Source organism: Lutra lutra, chromosome 6, assembly GCF_902655055.1.
Source record: "Lutra lutra chromosome 6, mLutLut1.2, whole genome shotgun sequence".
In the NCBI taxonomy this organism is placed as follows: Eukaryota; Metazoa; Chordata; class Mammalia; order Carnivora; family Mustelidae; genus Lutra; species Lutra lutra.
Window position 1 is genome coordinate 138196222 of NC_062283.1, and position 16119 is coordinate 138212340.

Here is a 16119-nt window from a genome sequence, read left to right on the forward strand (position 1 = left end):
GAGAGGTGACTAAGTTAGATTGATCACTAGATTATCATTTTTTTTTTTTTACTTTGTAGTAACAGAAGACATCTTTTTAAATATTTCATTATTGAATCAAAAAAATTAAAACTTTGGGAGCACAAATTCAGATTTTTTTTTTTTTTTGGTGTGTAACTCCATGTTATAAATTTTTTTGACAAAAATTGTACAGAGAACAGAAGCATGTTAATATAAATTGGTAATTATAGGCCATGTCTTAAGCAATTCTATTTCCAAATATAAGCATAATATGCTATCCCAACATAGCAAAAATATATATTGCCTAACTTTCTTTATACAGAAGAAAATAACTTAAATTTTTCTTGAGAGTGTTTTAAAGTGGAGAATTTCTACACCTCACACTGAGGATCCATTGGATTTATCTTAACTTTTCTGCCCTGAGATTGAAAGTAGTTGGGGTTTTCTGGAAGTTGTGGAAGGTCAATTTATTTTTTTTAAAAAGATTTTACTGGGGCGCCTGGGTGGCTCAGTGGGTTAAGCCGCTGCCTTCGGCTCAGGTCATGATCCCAGGTCCTGGGTTCAAGCCCCGCATCGGGCTTTCTGCTCAGCAGGGAGCCTGCTTCCTCCTGTCTCTCTGCCTGCCTCTCTGCCTACTTGTGATTTCTCTCTGTCAAATAAATAAATTAAAACCTTTAAAAAAAAAAAAGATTTTACTTATTTTATAGAGTGAGCAAAAGAGCACAAGCAAGGGGAGTGACAGTGGGAGAGAGAGAAGCAGGCTCCCTGCTCCTCAGGGAGCCATGAGGGGCTGGATCTGGATCCACAGAGCCAGAGGCAAACTATTCATCACCTGAGCCACCCAGGTGCCCCTTGCAAGGTCAATTTAGAGAAGTAATGATAGTAGAAAAACCATGCCCTGTGTAAATTTCATACATAAATCCTTAGGGGAAAGGCAGAAAAATAATTAAAAATCAGGCTTGTAATGAACTGTAAACACAGCTGTTAAACATGAATATTTATTAACATTTGTAAAGTTCTCTTCTGTTAAAAAGAATCTTCTTAATCTCTATTCTGAAGAACAAACGTTAAGACTTTAAGATCTCTTCCAGATGCCTGGGTGCCTCAGTCAATTGAGGGTCTGACTCCTGATTTTTGGCTCAAGTCATGAGCTCAGGGTTGTGAGATCGAGCCTCTTGGGCTCCGCCCTCAGGGCAGAGTCCACTTAGGATTCTCTCTCTCTCCCTTCCCTCTGCCTCTCCCCGTCCCAAGGTAATAAATAGATAGATAGATAGATAGATAGATAAATAAATGCATGCATGCTGTCCCATCCTCGCTACATTACATCATTTCCACTATCTGGACGGTCGTAACTGCACTCAGCTGTATCAGCCAAAAAGGGATTGCACCAAAAGAAGCTGCTTCAACCTTTTTGCTAATTTACGTATGTCTTTAACATAAACCTTTTCCTATGCTGTTTCTTAAGCATGCTTTTTCAATGTTTTTGGTTTAAAAAAAATGTTTGGAAACATAAGCATGCTCTCCCATTTAGCTTCCCACGTTTTTCTTTCCTTACAAGTGATTTAGAGCATGAAGCACCAAGATAATGTGGAGTTGTGCTGCATTTTAAAAGCTTAATAAATGCAAAACATTATTGCACAATCAATCCACACAATCATCAGTTTAAGTATTCAGAATGTGTATAGCGTATTTGAAAACATTTTTAGTGGCGTCTGAGTGGCTCTGTCAGTTAAGCTCATGTCCTTTGGCTCAGGTCCTGATCCCAGGGTCCTGAGATTGGGCCCCTTATCATGTCTGGCTCCTTGCTCATCAGGGAGCCTGCTTCTCCCTCTGCCTATGCCTGCTTATGTTCTCTCTCTGTTTTTCTTTTCCCTCTCTCTGTCAAATAAAAATACTTTAAAAAATGTTTAAAAAATTTTTTAAAAAGATTTATTTGCAACAGAGTGCATGTGAGTGGGGAGGTGGGAGGAGGGCAGAGAAAGAGAGAGAGTTCTTAAGCTGACACCCTGCTGAGCTCAACGCCCAAAAAAACTCTTTTATAGGAGATCATAAGTTTCTTTTTGGAAGAATATCCTAAAATTTAGCACATGACTCATTTGATCCCTTGAAATGGAAATATATTTACCAGTTCTATAGAGTGCCTAATGACTTGTAGGTGTTCCCTAAATGTTTAAAGATTGAAGAGAGTCAAAAACTCTCGTTTGAGCACAAAACCTGAGACAAACATTCAAATCAGAGACACAAAGGGAAGCACAAAAGGGATGACACTGCTTTTTTAAAATTCGCAGCATCCGCTGTCAGAAATCCAACATCTTGGAGTTTCTATTGGGTGGGTCAGAGAAAAGCCTATAGGCCCGTTTTCCATATCCTGGCTGAGAGGATTCCAAGGAAATTTACTCTGTGTGATCTCCAGTACCATTTCAACTAAGAATTTACATGGTCATGGGAGAGTCAGGGATTAGACCCCTCTCGAAGATTCCATTTAGACAAAACACCTTTCCCAAGAACCAAGAGTGCAGTGGTGGGACAGAAGTCAGGTGAGGTAGAGGGGGAGGGCCCAAAATGCTGAGACATTTTGGTGCCAAAAGACAAACTTGCCTACTTGACAATGGTAGTGCTTGCGCATGAGCAAAATCCACTCTATCTCTGAAAAACCATAAAGCTTGATTTTCCTGACCATGGCTTTGACCTGATGTATCATGCAATAGGGGGAAAAAAAAAGAAGAAGAAGAAGAAAGCAGTTCTACTTCTTTAGTTCTAAAACCATGTTTATTCAGCTGAATTTAAAAGAACAAGGCTTGGGTGGTGAGCAGATCATCTGCTCTGCGGGGCGAATACAAGCTCCCAAATGTCCTCGTGTTTGAATGGCCGCGCATGGCTCTCCTGGTGTTCCTCATGGAACCGTTCACGATGAGACCTTGGCCCAGACCCTGAGCCTGGCTTGCACAGTTTTAAAAAGTTTTAACATAAAAATCCCAATTCCCAGCTTCTCTAAATGAAGAAAAAAAAAATCTGGCCTATTTGGGCTTGAACTCTGGCAAGGCACCTCTGCGAGATCTGAGGGAACCTAAGGGCAGAAATCACCCGAAAACGTGGGGACTTGTTCTAACCTCTGGGGAGACTTCCTTTGTTCTCCATTATAGACATTAGCCAATTTAAAGCAGACTTGGGGCCCTTGCGTGCAGATGTAAAGGCTTTTAATATAAATTAACACATGTCATAGAGGGGCGCCTGGGTGGCTCAGTCTGTATAAAGATTTATTTGAAAGAGCACGAATGCACGTAGCGGGGAGGGGCAGAGGGCGAGGGAGAAGCAGGGAGCCCAACATGGGACTCGATCCCAGGACCCTGAGATCATGACCTGAGCCAAAGGCAGCTGCTTAACCGACTGAGCCACCTAGGCGCTCCTTTACCTATTGCTTCTTTGGGGGAAATTTTACACCTGGTCCACTTCACTAATGTTTGTCATTCGCCCGGCCTCCGTTTAAGCCTCGGGTTTGTAAGGTTTATGTTCTCCATCCCATTCTTGTCTGATACTATGAACTCACTTAAGGTTTAAATTGTGGTTTATACTCTGTTTCCTAACTCCAGCTTAGACTGCCCCCTCCGAGTGCAAAGAGATGCTTCCCCACAGCACATCTCCACATGAGCTGTCACTATCCTAACCCGTTGCCTTTATACCTCTGAACTCCTTCTCTGGTTTGCACTTTTGTTCTTGGTCCACCACCACAACTTCCGCCCTGGCTGTCTTGCCGCTGCCTTCGCCACTTCCAGGCTTGTTCCCCTCTGCCCTCCTGATCTTAGCCAACATGACATTTTTACATACATACAGAATCAAATCCTCTACCAAAATCTGTCTGCCTTTATAGGAGCTGTTCTCTGTGCTCGCACTGCCCTTCCCTCGCCATTGGGGGGAAAGCCTGCGTGGTCATCAACACTCAGTTCAGAATGTCCTGTCAAAAAAATTTATGACCCCGACCTGTGCAGGAGCTGAACTGTCGCTCAGTTTACAAGCAGAAGCTTAGCCTGCATCACTTTCATGGCCGCTGGCAGAAGACAGGAGATTCCTCTGTCCGAGATAAAGGACATTATTACTCCCCGCCCAACAGGTATGACCTTCACGTTTGCATCGGTTCTGCCTTGTTCCTCCAAAGCTATGTGGGCGATGCCACCACCCAGGTGCCTACTGCACATGCTACGGGTTTATCATGTAGCTGGATGACCCTGAATTTAGGAATCCCCAGCCATAGGGGCACTGGGTGCCTCAGTTGGCTGGCTGTTCAACTCCTGGCTTGGGCTCAGGTCATGATCTCAGGGTTGGGGGTTCGAGCCCTGCATTGGCCTCTGTGCTAGATAGGGAATCTGCCTGAGATTCTCTTCTCTCTCCCTCCCCTCCCCTTGCTCATTCTCTCTCTCTCTCTTTCTCTAAAATAGGTAAATAAATCCTTAAAAAAATTAAGAAAAGGAATCCTCAGTCATAAAGGGCTCCTAGCAAACCTGTCCCATCTTTGCACCTGGAGAGAGCCATTATCTTTACTCTCTGGACAATAAACGTATCTGTCCTCTGCCCCAGAGGGAGATACTGTATCTTCCAAGGTTCTACAAACGTCCTTGCTGGGACAGCCAGGAATAAGACTCATGCAATGCAGGAAGAAATGCAAAATAAAAGAGATACATAGAGAGCTGTATCAGGATGATGATACAATTTCATGACATAGAAAAGTATTTTTTTAAATATATCCAGTATTGTTAAGGATAGAGAAAGATGGTTACTCCTAACCAAATGAGAATACAAGTTGGTATAAATTTTTCAGAAATGAATTCGGTAATACAGATCAATAACATCAAACATTCATCCTTGACCCAGAAATTTCCATCTAGGAATTAATTCAAAGAAAAGCGTCAGTTGCAGTTAAAGATACATGTATCAAACATCTCCAAGCCTCGCCTCACCTGCAGAGCTGGTCGGTAATCATGCAGATTTTAATGTGAGTCAGTGTTGGTGTGGGCCACCCCTCCAGACTTCCCATGAGCTCCATTAAATTCAGAGCTTCTCTCTCTAAGTCCAAGCAAATCATTCAAGATTCAGGTAGTCCCTCCTGTGAGACCAAAGTCTCTTGTCATCCAACCAAGGTTCGAATTCCCGTGGAAGTGCCATTGGTTCTGACCTTTGAAAAGTCCGAGTGTCCTCACTATGTTTTCAACCTTCCTGATCTGGACATGTCTGTCTCTTTGGCGTTTGGACCCCTTTAATCACTGTGCTCCATTTCCCTGATCTCCTGGGCCACATCCCAGGACACACGTCCCTCCTACCATCTTTCCTTGTTCTCATCCCCATCTTAACGTCTTACTTTTTCCTAAACCACCTCTCACGGCTGTCATTCTTCCCGTATCTTTTTCTTGTGTGCTTAAGTTCTGTGCTCCGACTGCTCTACGGCCTCATCTTTTAAATTTAATAGTCCCCTTAATTCATTTCAATTTTTAAACTAAAATTTAGCTCTTCCTTCAGGATGCTGTTCCTACTGAGTCTGTCTTAGGGGGAGGCTGTTTCTTTTCCTATAGTCCAACACCCCTTGCTCCAAAGGTGGAGTCAGCACTCTGGCTCACTCCAGGCCGTGGCTCATGCAATTCCTTCCACTCTGAACATTGTTTCCAGCACCGTCCTTCTCTTAGCTTGACTCCAAAGTCCTCTAAGTCCTCTCCTAAGTACTGCCTTCGGGCGTATTCCCCCTCAGTAAGCTTTTTATGACTCTCCAGGTCTAGGAAGGTGCCTCTTTCTTTTCTTTTCTTATTTTAAGATTTTACTTATTTAAGAGAGAGAGAAAGCATGAGCAGGGAGAGCAGTGGAGGGAGAGGGAGGACCAGACTCCCACCTGACCAGGAAGCCCGATGCGGGGCTTGATCCTGGAACTCCAGGATCATGACCTGAGCCAAAGGCAGATGCTTAACTGACTTAGCCACCCCAGCACCCCAGAAGGTGCCTCTTTGTGGTATTCTTAAAAGACTCTGAACTATCATACTTCTGACCTTCCATTCGTGTGCCTGTGTTCTTGTGGGTAGCTGTGCACGATAAACTCAGTGAGACCAAGGCTGTGCTTTTCTTATTCACAGCTGACTCCTTAACTAGCACAGAGCACATGCACTCTCACGCTATATTAAGTATAAATATTATTTTATTTTCAAATACATATTCCTTAGGCTGAAAACGAAACTTCTTTGACTTATATCCAAACGTTATCTCAAAGTGCACCAAAACGATCTACATCCACTAGGGGAAGAATATTAGTGAGTGAATTTGTAAAGGCTTCAACATAATGGAGTCCCTTCCTTTGAGCATGGTTGGCTTTTGATAAGCAGACTAATATAGATTTGAGTTTGGGGCAAATGGATTCAGACACATCTGTCCAAATGAGATAACGATCCATATGAAACAAACCTGGGAATATGAATTGATTCTCATAAATCTTTCTCCCTTTCCCATTCTTTGGTCCGGCAAGTGTGCATTACGAGCGTGCAAGAACCCAAATCCCTTTCTTCTGGAATGTGAGCCCCTTGGGCTCAGGCTCTGTGGACTCCAACATCAGGCCCATGAGGAAGTGAAAATGAGCAGAAGGCAAGGTCTCCAAATCATCCACATCAGGATTCAAAGGGGTCGAGTCCAATATTTTAACTGCCTCAATCAGCGCAGGCATTTGTTGTCCCAGACCTTTTAAAGACATTTTTTAAAAATTACATACTGGGTGCCCCTGGGTGGCTCAGTCAGGTAAGCATCTGCCTTTGGGTCAGGTCATGATCCTGGAGTTCCGAGATCAAGCCCCGCCTCAGCTAAGCCTCATTTAGGCGTCTGCCTTCGGCTCAGGTCATGATCTCGGGGTCCTGAGAATGAGCCCCACATAAGGCTCCCTGCTCCATGGGGAGTCTGCTTCTCCCTTTACCTCTGCCCTTGCCCCATGCTGGTGCCGGTGCACCAGGGTGGCACAGTGGGTTAAAGCCTCTGCCTTCAGCTCAGGTCATGATCCCGGGGTCCTGGGATTGAGCCCTGCGTCTGGCTCTCTGCTCAGCAGGGAGTCTGCTTACCCCTCTCTCTCTGCCTGCCTCTCTGCCTACTTGTGATCTCTATCTGTCAAATAAATAAATAAAATCTTAAAAAAAATAAAGTCACAATCATTATAGATCTTAATTAAACATCAATTATTGTAAAGAAATCATGTGCTATTAAGGGTCCTACATGTCACATACATAATGTCCCATCCTTATTTTGTTCTACTATTTTGCAAAGTAGAGTGGGAAATCTAACTCTTTTAATAGCATTTATTATGACTCATGATTCTTTGATTCAAAGAAAGTTTTATTACCTTAATGTTAAAAATAGCAACTCAGGGGCACCTGGGTGGCGGCTAAGTGGGCTAAAGTCTCTGCCTTCAGTTCAGGTCGTGGTCCCGGGGTCCTGGGATCGAGCCCCGCATCGGGCTCTCTGCTCAGCAAGGAGCCTGCTTCCTCCTCTCTCTCTGCCTGCCTCTCTGCCTACTTGCGATCTCTGTCTGTCAAATAAATAAATAAAAATCTTTAAAAACAAAACAAAACAAAACAAAAAACCAGCAACTCATGGGGCTCTTGGGTGGCTCAGTTGGTTGGGCATCTGCCTTCAGCTCGGGTCATGATTCTGGAGTCCAGGGATGGAGCCGCCCCCCCCCCCTTGCTGCTCAGCAGGAGTCCGTTTCTCCCTCTCCCTCTGCTCCTCCCCCTGCCCCTGCTCTCTCTCTCAAATAAATAAATGGGATTAAAAACAAAGATTAAGAACATGATCATTTGACTCAGGCAAATCTCCAGCTCTGTCAATGATACAACTGACCTCTCTGGACCCATTTCCCTCAGGATCAAAGTCAGTACAATATTCAACACATTACAGACAGTCTCTGACTTACGACTGTTCAACTTATGATTTTCCCCTTTACGATGGTGTGAAAGCAATCAGCATTCAGCAGAAACCAAACTGCAACCGATTTATTCTCTTTCCCTGAGCTATCAATACACAGCAGTATACTCTCCTGATTCTAGGCAGGTCTGGAGCCAGAGGGGCCCCCCAGTCAGCCACGTGGTCAAAGGGTAAACAACCCACATACCCACAACCAAGCTATACCCATATAACCACTCTTTCTTCCACTCTTAGCACAACATTCAATAAGATATACGAGATATTCAACACTATTATAAAACAGACTCTGTGTTAGATGGTTTTGCCCAACTCTAGCTACAGTAAGCATTCTGAGCACATTTAAGTTAGGCTAGGCTAATCTGTGATGTTCAGTAAGTCAGGTGCATTCAATGCGTTTTCAGTTTACATGGTTTCAATTTAGGGTCAGTTTCTCAGCAGGTAACCCCATCATGACTCCAGAGAGAGCTGCACATTGATTAGGATTAAAGGAAATGTCACTCCAGCAAGGCTCAGCTACTGGAAAACCCCTCTTTGTAGCTTGGACTCGTTTTATTCCCGCTTTACTTGGGATTTATAATCCTGCTAAGATTATAAACCAGGATAATCTCGTTTTAACTGGGAAGGCAGCTGAGGTTCACAGAGATTAACCCGCCCAAGGCTACAAGTCAGCCTCTGAACTCCAAGACCCACACCACACATCCTTCAAGGCTAGACCTCCTGCAGCCTAAAACATCCAAGGCCCGTATCAGCGCCGGGAGGCTCAGCCAAGGGGCCTTCCAGGAAGCGGTCTCCCACCTGGGCAGGGCAGCGTCAGCATCTTCGGCAAAAGGGAGGAGGTACTGTCGCTGGGCTGGGCCGGAGCCCACCCGGATGCCTCACCCTCCCCCGCCTGCTACCGCTCGGCCAATTTCCAGCCGCGATGCAGCGCCGGAAAGCCTGCCTCCGACGTTTGGGCCACTAGGACCCGCCGCGCGCCCCGCAGGCCCCCGCCCTCTCCACGTCACGGCCTCTAGGTGCAGTGCCCCCTAGGGGCTCCCCGCGCCGGCTCGGGAGGCAGGTCCTGGTCCTTCCCGCCACCGGCCCGTTACCCGCGCGCCGGCTCCCTGCCCGGCGCCCGCCCCGCCGCCCCCCGGAGGAGCATCACGCCGCCGCGTCCCCGCGCTGCGCAGCCCCGTCTCCGCCCGGCCCGCCGCAGCCGCCTCGCCCGGCCCGCCCGCGCCCCCGCGCCATGAGCGCGCGCCTGCCGCCCTTCCTGCGCCGGCTCCGCGGTCCGCCGCGGCCCCCGGGCCCGCCGCTCCGCCTCCGAGCGCCCTGTCGCGCCAGCAGCAGCGGCGGCGGCGGCGGCTGTGGCGGAGGGGAGGGCCTGCTTGGGCAGCGGCGGCTGCGGGACGCCCAGGTCGGGAGCAGTCGCGGCCAGGGCAGCCAGGCGCCCCCGGCCCGGCACTCGCTCGTCAGGTGAGTGTCCGGGGCTCGCTGCCGCTCCGGGGGCCGCGGACGCAGGAGGTGGGGCGTCCGGGGCGCTCCGGTCTCGGCGGGGTGCTGGGTTGGGGGTGGCCCGCGGGTGCTTCGCGGCTCGGGAGTGCTTGGTGCTAACTTGTTCGGGGCGCCCGGCGGCGGCGGGGGGCGGGGAGGGCGGGCCTCGCGGGGCGGGAGCGCGTGCGGGCCCTGGGACTGGCCCAGGGCGGGGATCGCGTGGGCGCGGGCATCCCGGGCGGGTGCGGCACCCCCGGCCCGCGCGGCCCGCTCCACGTGCGCCACCCCGGCCGGCTCTGATGCAACGGCGCCGGGCGCGGGGCGCGGCGCGGCGCGGCGGGCGGGAAGGGGGCGGTGCGGCGGAGGGCGGGAGCGGGGCGGAGCAGGGGCGGTGGCTGGGGCGGGCACGAGATGCCGGCGCGGGCCGGGGAGAGGCGCCCTAGGCCCGGCCCCCGCGCCTACCTGCGCGGTCCCCCGGCGTCCCGCGTCGCCGCAGCCTCCTGCGGGTGGGAATGCCTGCTCGCTTCGGTTACATAATCATCTTCTGGGCGCGTTAACGTGCAGCCGGGCCCACCTGACCACAGGCCGAATGCGGGCGAGGAGTCGGGCCCACGCCTGCCCCCATCGCTGCATGGGCGGGGCCAGGGGTCCCCAGCGCGGCTGCGAATGGAAAGTTCTCGCCCGACCCAGAAGTGAACTGTGGGAGTCCTGAGCCCAGCCTTTCCCCAACCCCTACCCCCCCCCCACCGGAGATGCCACTCGTGCCTCTCCTCCCCCGCCTGTACCCTCTCCTCGCCCCTGCCTGGGAGAGAGGGCAGGAAGAGGTTGAATGGCCCTTCCTGGAGGAGTGGGTTCGCCGGGGAACTAAACCTGTGGAGTGAAGCACTCAGGGCAAACCTGGAGGTGCCGGGAAAGCCCTTGCCTGCCCCCGGTTCCGGGTGGCCATGACCCTGAGTAGGCTGTTCTCCATCCATTCACATCATCTTCCTTTTCCTTCCGTCCCTCTTTGTAAAAGTAATTGCCTTTACCTCCTCTGTTTCCAAAGCCTTTTATGATGTGGCCGGTGACTCTAAGGAGCCTTCTGCTTAGTTTATCCTGCCTTCCTCCAGAATGCAGGAGCTCCTTTATGCCTTTTCGGTCATGAGAATTTCACCAGGATACAGCCGAGCTCGCCTTAGTGGGTTGGGAGGCAGTATGGGAGGCAGAAACCACCACCCCCTCACCCTCTTATTTTCTGGGTAGCTCTTAGAGCTACCTAAAACTTTCCTGTGCATTTATTGCCTGTGTCCCCCCACCTCCCTGGAGTGAAAGCTCTGTGGGGCCAGGGCCCTTGTCTCTTGTTCACTGCTGGATCCTTCCTCCTGGAAAGAGGGCCATGTGTAGGGTGGACACTTGTGACATGATGGGTGAATGCATCACTCAACACGGGTTCATTTATGGATTGTATTCATGAATGTTCTTTTCACTACCTGACTTAGAGATGAGCAGGATGGTCAGTGGGGGCCTGGGTCAGGCTCCTGCTGACACTGAGGAGGGAAGGGTGATCTCAATTCCTGCGTGGGGCGGGGGAAGGTGAGGGGGGTGGTAGTTGACCTCAAAGGGTTATGGAAAGAGAGAACATATATAAAATGCATAATCCAGGAACTGTCATAGCAAGGCCTCCACAAATATTGGCTATTGTTTATAAGTTATTTTTTGAGGGGCGCCTGGGTGGCTCAGTGGGTTAAGCCACTGCCTTCGGCTCAAGTCATGATCTCAGGGTCCTGGGATCGAGTCCCGCATCGGGCTCTCTGCTCAGCAGGGAGCCTGCTTCCCTCTCTCTCTGCCTGCCTCTCTGTCTACTTGTGATCTCCGTCTGTCGAATAAATAAATAAAATCTTTAAAAAAAAAAAAAAGTTATTTTTTGAGCATCCTAAGCCAGGTGTTAGCAGTTCTGCCAAGGACTAGACAGTAAATAGTTTAGGTTTTCCAGGCCAATAGGCAAAATAGAAACTATTTTGTAGGCGCTTTTATGTGAGAAAAAAAAAACATTTTCATAGTGTTCTACTGACAAAAGCCAATTTTCTTTATGGATACTGACATTTGAATTTCCTATAATATTCACATGCTACAAAATATTACTCTTTTGATGTTTCTAACCATTTAAAAGTGCAAAATCTATTCTTAATCCTGTACTCGTGTTCTAAACTACAAAGGGAAGGTTTGTACAGTGATTTGCTGCTTCATAGGATTATGGTTAAGGGCTAGGTGCCTTGCTTTGCAATATGACTCCAGTACTTACTAGATATGAGAATTGGGGCAAGCTGTTTGATCTCTGTTCATATACGAAAGGGGAACCATCATCACCAGCTTCAGAAGTTGTTATGGACATCACTATACTCTGCTGATTCTAAGAGGCATATTTTTTAATATCTCCAAAACTAGTCTTTTAATCAATTATGTCTGACAATTACTGTTGGCCATGTGACAGTCATCACCTGTTTGTCATTGCCTGTACCCATGGGAACCTGGGCTGTGCATATCGTAACTTAATTGACTTATGTGTGTCATCTGACAAAACTGTCCTTGGAGAGATTCCCCCAGGGCTTGGAGGAAGGAGGGGAGGTGGGCCTAGCTAGAAGTCACCTAGGATAGACATCCGCAAATCCGTGTATGTTAGGTTTTTTTTTTTTTCATGGACATATACTAGAAAAGTGAATGAGTAAGCTGCCTCAAAAGCATAATGACCTCTCATTTCCTCCAAATAACCCCCAAGAGTTCCATTAACAAGTCATGGAAGGCCTGTTTTAGGAAATGAAATGTTGTCTGACATCTGTCCATTGATACCTGGTAGAATTGAGAAAATGCTAAGATTAAAACTTACAGAATGGGTGTCAGGAATTTAAGGAAAACCACAGGGATAGAAGTGATACAGTTTTTCAAAAAATGACACATCACTAACACACTTGATGGCACAAGGGTGATATTTTTGGGGAAGGGAGAGAAACTGCCATCAGGACACTTAGATCAAAGAAGTCACTCAGGGGGTACCTGGCTGGCTTTGTCCCAGGAGCATGTGACTCTTGATCTCGGGGTCATGAGTTCAAGCCCCACATTGGGTATGGAGATGACTTAAATTAAATGTTCTTTAAAAAAAAAAAAAAAAAGACACTCAGAAGAGTCCTATCCTGAATGTGAAGAAGTTTTAGGACTATTTCAGTTTGGTAGTTTTACTTTTTATGCTCATATGAGTGGTTTATGGCAAACAAAAAATATCTACATCCAGTACTCACAGAATCCACAATCTGTGAAGAAAAGATGGTGCCATAGTTTAACTGCCAGCTGGTTTTCTTCCTTAGTGGTTTGTAAAACAGTGGTCTGTCTTTCCTTTTCTATCTGAAATTGGGTGAAACAGCAAATAAGATTAAAGCTCCCAGCTCAGGCCTATGCATAAATAGGAAACGAGCGAGTCTGCTTTAATAAAAATACCCCCAAGTGTTGTGGACGTTACTGTCCAGAGGGAGGCAGGCAGGGAAGGTAGGATGATGACCCTATGATCTTTGCTTCCTGCTCCAGCTCTGGGTAAAAGGCAGCAAGAGGGAGAGGGGCCCGGGGTGCTCCTGTATCTTTCTCTTCGCTGCACGTTCCTTCCATCCTTCTGGCTACAGCTCACAGCCTCGTTGGCCAGCGGTTAGTGTCATGAGCCCATTGAGCTACAGGGGAAACAGGGACCTGAGCTCTCTAGCGGGATGCCAGGTGTAGCTCCTGCTCCGAATTCGATTAAAGAGGAAAATGCTTGGAAGTGTTCATAGGAAGTGCCCAGTCATCCAAGCCGACATCAATTGTGTCAGTACTACTGTTACTATTGTACTGAATGTATCCACTAAATTACCAGGGCTGTCGATTTATTAAGCTGCTCTGGCTGGTGCTTTCAGCCTGCGCTATTTCTCGGAATACTGATGGCAGTCTTTGGAAGACGCTGTTTTGGAAATTTCAGTGCTCTGTGCACACTGGTACCTCTTTTCCCTTTGAAATAAAGTGGCTCTGCGCTCAGGGATGTACTTAAGTCCGTAGTTTTAAATAACCTTACGGCTGCCTCTGAGTCTCTCGTGTGGCCTCAGTTAGCTGCAAGGGAGACTGAGAAATGAGGTCATTATTTCAACAGCCTTCTTCTGCCCAGTGAACACATTATTTCCCAGCCAGAGGGAGACCAGCCTGTCCGTGGAGTCAGTGGTATGTAACTCGGGTGCTAGTGTGCAAGAGCACCTATGTCTGAAGGTCCCAAAGCAGCAGGTTCAGCTCCTTAACCACTGACAAAATCCAGAGGCAGAGAGACAAGGAGTGAGACAAGAAGGAAATTTATTTCAGTGAGGCCAACACCAGGAAGATAGCGGGCTGACCTCTCAAAGACAGTCTCCCAAGTGCTGAGGATACTTCCAGGTTTATATAAGGAAAATGTGGGACTGAGGTTGGTGGGCACAGGCAGGATGGGCAGTAGAGCTCGGGTCATTGTCTTGGGGTCCATCCTGGGTAGGGTCTTGCTGGCTCAGGGCTGCCCTTACTGCTTGAGGGGGTAGTCTGCGTCATGTCCCCCCCACCCCCACCCCCATCTAGGGACGCTTTGCCTTCCAAGTCTTTTGCCTGAGGTAAGAGATAAGCCAGAAGGAAGAATTTCGTCAATTAGAAAGTTAAAGGTCAAAATGGAGGTAATTGAAGTCTTTTCCAGTGGTTGATACTTTAAGCTACTAGTTACATTATTGTAAATTTGACAATGTTCTTCAGTAATGAAGTTCTGAATTTTGGTTACACTTGGCGGCCTGGTGGCCTGCTGGGAGAGTCAGGCAGGCATTCCTTCTAGCAGGAAATTGACAAGGCTGCTTTTTTCCCAGGAGTGAGAAAATCTCTGATTAGAAACATTTATCCTACTTTTTAGATCAGTTGAGCCTGGTGACTGCTTTCATGGTAACTTTGCTTTTCCCTGTAGGAATCACGAGTAACTCCAAAGAATGGGGAGAATTAGCTCTGTTAGCTTCGTTGGTGACAGGATTGTGTTTTATGGAAGTGTTTGGTCCCTTCACTTCATTGAGGGGTGGTCAAGGTTATGAAGAGTTTTTGGGAAAACTGTTGCTGTCAAACGAGTAATTTTTAGTGTTCTAGGGTAGCCACAGGACACCCTTTTTCGCAGATGAGGCTCCTGGAGTTGGTCCGAGACTCAGTAAACTGATGGTGTAGGTCCGTGGGAAGCCCACATCCTGGTGCTTGGCTAGTCCCCTTTACCCACACCTTGGAGCTCCGTGGCCCCTTGTTGAAAATGCACGTTCCTGGGCCACACCCAGCCCTGCCAACTCCCGACTTTCTGGAGTGAGGCACAGAAAGCTTGCTTCTTACCAGGCTCCCCCAGTGCTGTTTGTGCATATTGCCAAAAACCACTGGGGACCTATGTTCCAGTGACTTTTGGGGAACCAGGCAGAAATAAGGACCCCCTCGGCCCAAATTAGCAGTCATGAAAGACAGAGAAATGGCATAGCTTGAGGCCCTCAGCCACACATTATTGGACAGGAGACTTTAGTGCTCACTTATAAGGCAGCTTGTAAACTTGCACGTAGTCTCGTGTATCCAACGCAATAATACAGTCATTTCTTGCAGAATTAAGTTGCTTCGGCTAGGTGTTCAGGAATAAGACATGAAAATCTTTGCAGGTCATGTATGTGTGCATGCCTCCCTGTTCTGTCTCAGGTAGCCCAGTGTCAGGTGGGAAGGCTCCTCCTGGTGGAGTTTTGGAGCCTTTGGGTGTCTCCTGAGCACAGCTCTCTTTCCATCTCCCTGCTGCTCAAGAGCGCCTCCCCCAGGACACTCATCAGCATCTTTGAAAACCCGGCGAAGCTGAGCAGTGCCTTTGTCCCCTCAGCCGGTTACTGAACTGATGCTCTCTGCCTGGAAATTCACCTTGTAGTTTCTGGAAGCTGTTTGGTGCATCTAAGACCTTATCAGAGATAGAAGACAAAAAAAATTTTTTTAAAGATTTTATTTATTTATTTGACAGAGAGAGAGATCACAAGTAGGCAGAGAGGCAGGCAGAGAGAGGAGGAAGCAGGCTCCCCGCTGAGCAAAGAGCCCGATGCATCCCAGGACCCTGAGATCATGACCTGAGCCGAAAGCAGAGGCTTAACCCACTGAGCCACTCAGGCGCCCCTAGAAGACAAAATTTAAAGACGGTCTTAACATGGGGCCTAGGTACTGCCTTGGCTGAGCCTTTTGTCTATTATTCTGAGAGAAGAAAAGCCAACTTCATATGCACGGGAGGCCCATGTCACAGCGATGGGAGTGAAGGAGTCTGAAATCGCTCAGCCCAGAAGTCCGCAGGAGGAGCCTGTGGTTTGTACATCAGCTGGGTCTGCCCTTCCTGGGCTGATGCTCCTTGCCTCCTCCCAGTGTTACTAAGGTGGCAGTGGCATCAGCTGGGGCTTTTAGGAAAGTCCAAATGCAGATTTGGGTGGTGGGGAGTTCTGAGGAGTGACAGGCTCTCTCCCTGAGAGGCCTGGGGAGCATATCCAATTCTGATGCAGCCCTAGCGTTTCTGTTCCCATCCCCCGTCCCTTCCCCCACTTCCCTTTTCTGTCCCTACTCCCCAGCCTGACCTTCCCCTCTGTTTTCTTCCCCTCCCACTCCCTTCACATTCCTTTGAATTCTGGGCCCTGGGATTTGTCTGACAGCAAGCCCCCTGCCCAGTCT

At 48.3% G+C, this 16119-nt stretch overlaps 1 protein-coding gene across 2 annotated transcripts in view; it reads left to right on the forward strand.

The window, feature by feature from the left end:
- Window positions 1–8933: 8933 nt before the first annotated feature.
- Window positions 8934–16119, forward strand: part of MTHFD1L (methylenetetrahydrofolate dehydrogenase (NADP+ dependent) 1 like) — a 190611-nt gene continuing 183425 nt past the window's right edge. The window contains exon 1 of one of the 2 annotated variants that reach the window (XR_007128113.1): window positions 8934–9390. Coding sequence is in view for 1 of the 2 variants with exons in the window: in XM_047733489.1 (XP_047589445.1) it covers window positions 9164–9390 (227 nt within the window). In the remaining variant the exon portion in view is untranslated. The remainder of the gene's footprint in view (window positions 9391–16119) is intronic. The other variant, XM_047733489.1, reaches the window with a different exon arrangement.